General features: G+C 40.7%; 1 protein-coding gene across 1 annotated transcript; it reads left to right on the top strand.

Annotated features, from left to right (window-relative positions):
- Nucleotides 1-7,023: 7,023 nt before the first annotated feature.
- Nucleotides 7,024-8,211, top strand: LOC148998753 (senescence-specific cysteine protease SAG39-like). Its single transcript, XM_089141736.1, has 2 exons — nucleotides 7,024-7,465; nucleotides 7,619-8,211. Exons 1-2 carry the CDS (start codon nucleotides 7,024-7,026, stop codon nucleotides 8,209-8,211), a joined length of 1,035 nt encoding a protein of 344 aa, XP_088997862.1.
- The last annotated feature ends 2,191 nt before the right edge of the window (nucleotides 8,212-10,402 follow it).

Raw genomic sequence — 10,402 nt, 5'->3', positions numbered from 1 at the left:
TTATTTCCATCCATTACATATCAACAATACATTATCATATTGAAAACATGTCATAACATCTCATAATACAGTATATAAATAAATGACAAGAATAAGTAAACATGATAAATCAAGTAATTAAGCATGGTGTTATTCTTGTCATAAGGTAACTACAGTAGTCATATGATGTCTAAAATCAATTAATAGGTTAAGTCTACTAAGTTACCAACAGCAGTGTAAAAGTCATACAATCTATGTTATATGGCAATAACCGTCCTTACCTCAAATTGTGAAGAAGATGATCCGAAGTCACAAGAGAATGGTCCAACTATAGTCTTAAAACCCTAAACAAACATATATGAAGGATTAGAGAAGAAATCAAAACAATTGGAGATCGAACGGATCAAAACTGGGCAAAAGTTTCGACAAAGCAACCTTGTTGGTCGATACATTGGGTCGATAGTATCGACCAATAGGCATCGACCAAAAGAATTTCGGACAGACAAGTGGCTTTTTGGGTTTTGGCTCAAAATTGGTCTTTCGGGTCTCGGATCGATACGAAACTTGGGGAACAGTTCAAACACAATATAGAGACACTAATTATCAAAGAATTAACATCATCCAATGGTCAAATTAGAAATCCCCAAATTGGCATATCAAGTTCAAGAGTTGTTAATCATGGCATTGGCTATTTCTTTGGGTTTTGGCTCAAAATTGGTTTTCCGGGTCTCGGATCGATACGAAACTTGGAGGGATGCTTAAGAATAGTAGCAGGAGACTACGTAGCAAGAATTAACATGATCCAATGGTCAAATTGAAAACCCCCAATTTGAGGTCCTAGGTTCAAACTTGCAAGAATCATGTTCTTCAATGAAATCAATTGCAATTGCAAGAGAACCTAGGAATTTAAGCAATAGAATGATGAACAACAGAATATAGACAATTACTAACATATAATCAGACCTAATTGAAAGAGAAAATCAGATTAAGAGATGAATTCATGTTGTAAAGAAGAGGAAAATCAAAATAAGAAAGCAAGAACATCATGTATGAGAATCATAGCATGGAAAGAATGAAGAGAGGTTTAATCAACCCAAGAGAGCTTGTAGAAGATGTGGTTGCAAGGTTGCAGCACCTTCTTCACGAACTCAGTAGCAAGAACAAGCTGAGGTAGAAGTAGATTAGAGAGAGAGTGAGAGATTACATACCTTGGAGAAGAGATTAGAGAAGAGAAACAATGATTCTTGTAGAAGATCATCACCCAAGCCAAGGAGGAGGCTTAGAGGAGCTTTCCCACGTTCTCGAGATGTTGAAATGAGTGAAATAATGATTTAGGTTCGAGGTTTCACTTAAAAGGACAAAGGAATATCCAAAAAGCATCTTTTTCACGATTCTGGGCTTGTTTTGGTCGATACCTTTGGTTGATAGTATCGACCAATAGTATCGACCAACAGCAGTTTCAACAGAATTCTCAGGAATAGTTCAGCAACTTCGAACAGGGATTCGGAAGGCTATACAAGGTCAAATTGAGTGAGGTTTTCTCCTACAAGTCAATAAAGAAGTCTAGTTTCCAGAAATACCTTTGTATCAAGCATGGGAGTTCATTAGGTCTACCAACTAAGCTCACCTTCTTCGATGCGCAAGCAGGATTTGCCAGACATAGTTCAGCAACTTCGGACAGGGATTTGGAGGGCTATATGGGGTCAAATTGGGTGGGGTTTTCTCCTACAAGTCCATCAAGAAGTCTAGTTTCGGGAAATACTTTTGGATTGTGCACAGGTGTTCATTAGGTCTACCAACTAATTCACCCCTCTTCAGTGCGCAGATTCAAAACTAACACTGACAACGCTCTCAAGTGAGGGGCATCATCGTCAATGTCCATGGGCTTGGGCTCCGACACCAAATCATCAACCAAAAGGGTATACAAGGACTTTTCCCACCACTTCGGGTCATTGGATCAACAGACAATACAAATTCCGGGCCGGGTCAGGGTAAGGATAAGGCCGGATATGGCCTCCTAAGGCTTTCAAGGATAACAACATTGAAATCAAGGTCCAACTTCAAGGTCTAACATTAAACAAGTCTTTCTTTATCCCAAAACAAATAGGGCATCCCGGGCTAGGTTTGGGCTGGATGTCACATTTAGCATATAGAACATAGGGTCTCAATTTGGGTATTCCTAATTGGACCATTGGGTCATGATAATATTTATTGTATAGTGTTCTTATACTGCTATAATCAATCCCTCTAAGTTTCGGATCGATCCGAGCCCCGGAAGATCGGTTTCGGGCCAAATTCACTATTTAGCCTGTTACTGTTCATCTTGGTCGACTGAGTCAGTCAACCAGCCAGTCAACCAGATGAAGACAGCAACTCTATACTTGCTCGTTTTGCTCCGTTTGATCTCTGACTTGATTGTTTCCTTCTCTAATGTTGCATATATGTTGTCTAGGGTTCAAGCACTAAGTTGGGGACTATTGTAAGTGGTACTTACTATTATTTTCGATTCAATTAAGGTAAGGACAGTTATACCCATATGACATAGACTATGTGATTAATACACTGATGTTGACAACTTAGTAGGCTCAGCTTAATAGTTGTATTTAGACATCATATGACTATTGTAATTACCTTGTAACAGTAGCGACATGCTTATTTACTCTTGTATATCATGTCTATTTAATTCTTGTTATTTACTTATACACTTGATCATGTGATGTTATGATACGTCTTTCAATATGGTGATGTATTATGTATGTGTGATATGATGAACTGAGAATGTGATTGGATAAGTATGATTTGGGATTGAGGAATGTCCTACTGACATTTCTGTCCTTGGACATTGGAGGGAATAGTATGGGATGTTCTCCGAAGGTGTCCATCGACGTTTTCCCGAATTATTGGATGACATACATAGGACTTGTCTAGATGTATGGCTAGGATGTCCCTGTCGTATTAGACCCGAATCGGAAGGGTATTGAGACCGAACGACCCGTGGTAGTGGTATGGTTTAAAGGGCGTTCTAGACCGGTAACCAACCCGTGAGAGGACATAAATCATATTACGGATACCTAAAAGGGGCCATTATTGGTAGTGTTGCAAATAGTTAGACTTGGGCTCACGGGCACTCAAGACCGATGAATCATATCCGTGAGAGGACATGAGAGCTTCCCGTCTACTATTTGTGGATGACCAATGGGGTTGATGAGTCCGGTGAGTAATATCTGTGACTCTAGTGTGAAGGATACCGGAAAGGATCGCCCAGGGCGAGGAATGGACGTATCTGGATCTGACATGATATGACTGAGCAGATGACTTGCATTGGGCTAGCTTTATTGTGACATGCGCCAATACTTATACCAATGGTGATGTGAGAGAGTGGTGACCTAAACCCCAGCCATGGAATTGTCCCGAGGGATGCAGGACCCAATTCCCACCGGAGAACCCAAGATACCGAGATGGTTGAGGGAAGAGTGATTTGTGACCTACCCAAGGAAGTATGGTGATATGACTTAAAGCATGTCTACCCTAGAGACTAGCATATGTAGAGTTAGAATCATATTTGCATCATCTGTCTCATATTATTTCGCATCATGTTATGACTTGTATCATATGGCTTATGTATTGTGGATTAACTGCCTTGTTGAGTTCTTTTGAACTCATTCCTTTTTGTGCAATTGTTTTGTTAGACTATTCCACAGGTTTGGAAGAGACTGATGGCACGTCCTTCGAGGCACCCTACAATGAGTCATACTACCCTCAGGGTAGTGGCTACTACGAAGATCACTGTGAGGGTACCGAAGAGGATTATGCTTCACACCAGGATTAGCCCAACATGGGTGTGGGAGCAGCTATGTTGGACTTATGATATTTATAGTTATGAGGACATACTTTATGTGACAGAGGAATCTTTTGTTTAGTTATCCATCTTTTAAATTCTTCTTTTAAGACTTGGATCTGTAATTAACTTTCATGGATTTACTCTTTAAATTTTGGACTTGTAACCTTAACTTGAATGATCTACTTTCCGCTGCCATTGAGGGAGTGACTTTCCGCCCACTCTCTCTCCTTTTTGGATTATATATATTTTGGTATCATTTTATTCCGCACTCTGATTATTTGTTTATCTTATCCATGATTCTTTTATTATATGCTTTTACCTTGATTATTATTGTTCATGATTGTGTTATCGCGTATGTGGGAGGCATGGTTGCTCGATACTTGATCCGTGGGGCTGTGGATCACACACCCGGGTATGCCCAAGGGGGTACCAGCTGGGTGGATGTGACAGCAGGAATCGGAAACTTCAAGGCAAGAACAATTTTTGAGTGAAAGCAGAAGCGCAGGAGTGAAAAGAAGAAAGGAAGTAGGAGAAGCCTTTTATAAGTTCAAAATTCAAATGGACGAACGAGATTGAACTTAATCAACGAACGAGATCACGCGACGATTCGAGTGGAATGAACGAACAACTCAGATCAAAGATCATCAACAGTCTTTAATCGCTGACGGTTCGAGAGGTTTAGTAATGATGATAAGCATTTAAGACATGACGGTTCGAACGACAAAAGGTAACGTCAACACCTCCCCAAGTGCCACGTGGCGCACGTTGCACAAGGAGCTAGGAGTTTAGGCGGCTCAATGGCACCTCGCTGGAAGTGGGTGTCAGGGGCATTAAATGCGAAGATATCCTAATGTGACAAGGCTTTTCGTCTCCACTCACATTCGGTAAAGAGCAGACCAAACCAAGCATTCGAGCAAAGGCGTCGCCCGAACGCTTGGTCTGCTGGGCAAATGAAACGAAGAAAATTATACTGAACCCATCAAACCGGGTTCGTACTCTCTGTCCCGGTTGGACCACAATCGGGACCCATTTTAACCTAATTCTCACATTTGTATGAGGACACCGCATTATGGTTATAAGCTGCGAACAACACCCCTAATCTTGCAGGATGTGGAGTTGAGTTATAAGAAGCAACTACCATTGAGGCAGAGAGGGAATCGTGCTAAGGATGGTAATTACCCGCAAACCCCGAATATCAGAGGTAAAACCCTACTATCAGACGGTCACCTGTGGAGATCACGAACTCATCCAACGGTCGAGAATTGAAGGTAAAGTCTATATAAATGAGTGACTTACTCACTCCAAAGGTATCTGATTCATTTCCCTTATACTCGTATTCAAATTTCCCTTATACTCCTATTCAAATTTACGTTTTCCATTTTGCAACTGCGGTTATGAGTACGACCGGCGTGGTCGGCACTCGGTCCCCGGATTTTCACGGGGGGCCGGGGCGCCCCGGCCCCCCCGCGGCGGGCGGTGCTCTTCCAGCCGCGGACCCTACCCCGCGCCGGGGTGGGCGGCGAAACGAAAGATAACTCTTCCGAGGCCCCCGCCGCGCCCGGACTTCCTAACGTAGCCCCCCCCCGGGGGGGCCCCCCCGCCCGCGGCCCCCCCCCCCGCCGGCCCCCCTTAGGATCGACTTAGCCCCATGTGCAAGTGCCGTTCACTGGAACCTTTCCCCTCTTCGGCCTTCAAAGTTCTCATTTGAATATTTGCCTACCACCAGCCGGCGCCCGCCGGGCTCGCGCCCCGGGTTTTACGGCGCCTCCCCGCCGACCTCAACGGGGGGGGCGGCCGCCCCCCCCGGCCGGGGGGGGTGGGGCGGGCCCCCCGCCGCCTCCTCCGGGGGGGGTGGGTTGGGGGGGGGGGGGGGTTCCCCCCCCCTAGCGGGTTTCGGCTTCCATGACCACCGTCCTGCTGTCTTAATCGACCAACACCCTTTGTGGGTTCTAGGTTAGCGCGCAATCCGGCACCGTAACCCGGCTTTCTGACGTTGTTTTGTAAGTCATCCATCAGAGATCTAAGGGCTGAGCAAATTTTGGACGCATCAACTGGAAAATTTTCAGTGCCACTTCTTGAATTATCTAATTTATCAATTAGACCTCATATAAGATGAAAATACATCAAAGACACCCCAGGCTATTAGGAATTCATAGTTAAGTATTGATGTAAGCAAGTTAAGTACTTCAAATGGATAAGAATAATCTTGAACAAAAGACCCTATGCTTGTCTTGTTTCTCATCTATCTACTGTGTGCAACTTCTTCTTCTCCCAATCATAAATCCTCACACTATGGAAGATAAGATTCATTGATAATCTTTTTAAACTTAAGATGAGCGGGTAATATTTGAAATGGATAAATAAAAACTAACTGAGACTAATGGTATTAATATTAGGGGGTTTGACTGATAAATAATATAACTCAAGTGGTGACATTAATATTAGAGGGTAACCCACGAGGTGAGAGTGAAGATTTCCCAAAAGAGGAACTTAGTGGTTCTATTTTATTGGCTGCAACAGGGTAATATAAACATTCCTCTGACCTTGGTGTATCTTACTAGTGTGGTGCATCTAACATGATGGTGTCTATAATGCCCATCGGTGGATACACATCATGTAGATTTTTCTTATTCCAACAGCTCAAAACATGGTTTGGTTCATTTTAAAGAAAAATCAGCTTTGTTTTACTTAAGTTTGTTAAATGTTTACATGATGTTTTGAATGGTTGGGATTTAATGAAATCAACATGGCATGCATCCAATGGTAGACACCAAAGGCACCACTATGTCACAAGCACCATCCAACCCAAGCAGCAGCCCAATTTTTTCCAGCCATCTCTTGAATTAATTGAATAAAAACTTAGTAGGATTGTGTACCAAATAATAATAATCGATATGCATTTTTTAAGCGTAGGAATTGCAACTACGTAAGATGAAAATATTACCCATACGAAAATACAGGCTCTCCCTCCCTCTGAAGTCCTCCATCCAGAAATATCGGCTCTTCCCTTGAAGCCCTCAACGACCCTATAGCTTGAACGGGTCTGTTTCTGTGGAAGCAGAAATATTGCCTGAAATATAGGTTCTCCCCGAAGCCTATGAAAGAGAAATTCTGCCTTATATCTTATATAAACTAAGTATTGCAGAGCTGCAAGTGTGCTTCACCTTTCACAGTTTCCTTACTTTCTCTCTCAGCAAAAAGTCATGGCTCCATGGCTGTTACGTGGATATCTCTTTGCAGCAACCCTAACTTTGCTTATTTGGGTCTCGCAAGCTGTACCTCGTCAATATCCCGGAACAAACATTGCTGCTGAAATGCATAGAAATTGGATGGATCTTCATGGGCGTGTCTACAAAAACGACAACGAGAGGAAGAATCGCCTGAAGATATTCTCGAAAAATTTGAATTTCATTTCTTCCTTCAACACTTCAGGCAACCATTCTTACTCTGTAACAATCAACAAGTTTGCAGATTTGACCAATGAAGAGTTTAGATCTTACCGTCATGGGCTCAAGAGAAGAAACAGTTCTCGGCGAGGGATCACTGGATTTAAGTATAAAACTATGAAGTTGGGGGCGTTACCATCCAGTGTGGATTGGACAGACAGAGGGGCTGTCACCCCTGTGAAGGACCAAGGCAACTGTGGTAATTTTTTTATTCAGCAAAACAACTCATATCAGTTGATACAAATGGAAATTGAATTTGGATTTTATATTATATTATCCATTTACATCTCCGTAATTATTTAATTTTTTATTTTTATTTATTTATTTTAATTTGTCTGCAATTGTACATTAGGATGTTGCTGGGCATTCTCAGCAGTTGCTGCTGTGGAAGGGATAACAAAGCTGAAAACAGGAAACTTAACCTCCTTATCAGAACAAGAGCTGGTGGATTGTGACAACACAGAATATACCCAAGGTTGCAAATCTGGTAACATGGTTGATGCTTTTGAATTTATTCAAGACAATGTAGGACTGACAACAGAAGCCAATTATCCCTACCAGGGCACTGAAGGAAGTTGTGATACTGCCGTAGTTAACTCAAATGTAGCTACAATCAGTGGCTATGAGAATGTCCCAAATAACAGTGAAGCTTCATTATTGCAGGCGGTGGCAAATCAACCAGTTTCGGTTAGCATTGATGCAAGTGAAGATGGTTTTAAGTTCTATTCAGGGGGCATTTATTCTGGGGATTGTAGCACAAATTTGAACCATGGTGTAACAGTAGTAGGATATGGAAAGACAGATGATGGAACTAAGTACTGGTTAGTGAAGAACTCATGGGGCGCAGATTGGGGTGAGGATGGTTACATAAGGATGAAGAGAGATATTGGTGCCCCAGAAGGAATTTGTGGCATTGCCATGGAAGCCTCCTACCCAGTTGCCTAAAATTATTGACATGGAGGGTTCCTGCCCAGTATCAAAGCAGTTGGCGTTCTTGTGGTGCTTAGAAGACTACATTTACCACTAGGTCTCAAGTTTGAATCTTTGGTTGTTATTAGCTACGGAGCAGCCTTTCATCTTAAGCCTATTTAAAGTACTATAATTGGATGGACTGAGGGATGGACTTGATTGAAAGATTTTTCTCTGCAGAGGATAAAAAGGGATGTTACAGAATGTAATTTTTCTTTCTCGCATTTTCCTGGATTATTTGTATCTACCTTATACTATTAGTGAAAGCCACCAGTTTAGAAACCCAAAAAAAAAAAAAAAAAAGGCAAATTAAAATTTCTACTAAGCGTCTCCATGTACCATCTAATAGGCAGGAATCGATTCTATTTATAACTTTCCTATTAATTCTTCCCATATTTATGTCAATCTATGGAAGTTTTTTTTTTTTTTTTTTTTTTTTTTTTTTGAGGTTGGGGGGTGCTTAAAATCTATATGGAAGAAAGTTATTCGAAGAGACTACAGGTCCAGGATAGTAAATCTTTGCCAAAGATCAACCCCAATGGGATGTTTTAGTTGGCAAAAACCAACGGCTTAGATATGAGGTTAAGTGTTAGAATCTCCTTAGGCCAAAGGCGAAGCCCATATATATAAAATAGTTATAATTGTTTTTGTTTTAGATAAGGTAATTATAGTTATTCCATCCTTTATACATAAAGCTACCAATGACATTATGAGTATTAGTTGAGATGCGCATAAGTTGGCTAGGACAAACCTCAATTATAACATAAGAGAACGATCTTTTACCAAAGTCAATCTATTTATATGGAAATGCTTTTCTAAAGGCATTACAGAAGGCATTACAGTTGGAGCTGAATTTGCTACAAGGAAAAACCAAATGATGAGTCATGTAAGAGATGTGGTTGTTACACCAAAAAGGTGGAGCATCTTCTTTTTATGTGCCCTTTTTTGGGAACCGCTTGGCTGTTTTTCATTTAGATTGTGTTTGCCTGAAGAAGATATCTTCTCTATTTTTGATTGGATGGAGAAATGGGATCCTTTATTTTATTTAAGGAGGATGAAAGCTTGCTTAGAACAGATTTTCAGTGGTTAGGTCGTTAAGGATGTCAAATTGTAGCCTGAACAGAACTAGCCTATTATAGCAGAAATCAAACCAAACCAAAGCTTATTGGACAGCATATGGGCTGAGGGGTCAAAAACTGGTTTGCCCTAACCGAATGCACTGGACTATTACAAAACTGAACCATTATAAATACCTAACTGTTATAACCCATTATACTTATGCTGGTTTTTTGTTTTTTGTTTTTATCCTTTTATAGTTTAACATTTACAATTATATTGTTCCTTTCTCAATTTCTCCCTCCAAGTGGGTATGGATGTCCTTTCTCTCTAAAACCTTAAATGTGAGATAAATATGTGAACAAGTGTAATTGACTATTGCGTTAGTGATCTCTAGATACTAGGACCAATCTGCTGCAATCTTCTCAGCTACTAGGACCTTAGATAGATCATGCCCTCCATTTAGTAATCTTTTGGTTTTTAACTTTTCATTCTCACCTATCCTTTGGGAGTTATAGCATTCATTTTGAATCTTTTTTATGATAAAACATACATGTTTCATTTTCACCTTTTTGTATCAATTAATGACTTTTTTTTCAAGTAAAACGATATTCTGTATGTTTCTTCGATTCTATATTGGTAATTCATATGTCATTTTTCCCCATAAGATTTTGAGTTTATTTTACTCCTTAAAGAGGTAAAGAAGTTAAAGAGAATGGTTTTGTTTGGACCTTAAGCCCAAGAGGCAAGATCTAAGACCAATATAATTTTAGGTTTGAAATGGGCTATAGTGGTTTGATAACAAGATGGTGATGGTCTCAAAATTGACCCAACTCGAATCCAAACCATTAGTCAACCCAAACCTAAACCGCCTCAAACTGAAACCGAACCGAAATCAATATTTTGCAAATGGTCCATGTTTGGGCTTTGGTTTTTCAGCCCAAAACCGTTTAGCCTGAACTGAAACCGCCTCAAACAAAACCATTGACACTCTTGGGCATCATTTTCTTGATTTGGTATATTCGGAGGGATTGGTAAGAATAGACATTCAAAATTAGGGTAATTTTCATCTGGATCCCCTGAGGTTTGATCTATGTCATTTTTAGTCCAA

Source organism: Hakea prostrata, unplaced genomic scaffold, assembly GCF_041222555.1.
Source record: "Hakea prostrata isolate BN-2017 unplaced genomic scaffold, UWA_Hpros_2 contig_155, whole genome shotgun sequence".
In the NCBI taxonomy this organism is placed as follows: Eukaryota; Viridiplantae; Streptophyta; class Magnoliopsida; order Proteales; family Proteaceae; genus Hakea; species Hakea prostrata.
The sequence above is the reverse complement of the archived record's forward strand: the minus strand, read 5'-3'. Positions and strand labels throughout refer to the sequence as shown.

Excerpts from the sequence above, each read along its gene's own strand:
- LOC148998753 (XM_089141736.1), top strand. The coding sequence starts at position 7,024 with ATGGCTCCATGGCTGTTACGTGGATATCTCTTTGCAGCAACCCTAACT. Across the intron at positions 7,466-7,618 it reads GAAGGACCAAGGCAACTGTG|GATGTTGCTGGGCATTCTCA; the intron begins GTAATTTTTTTA and ends ATTGTACATTAG.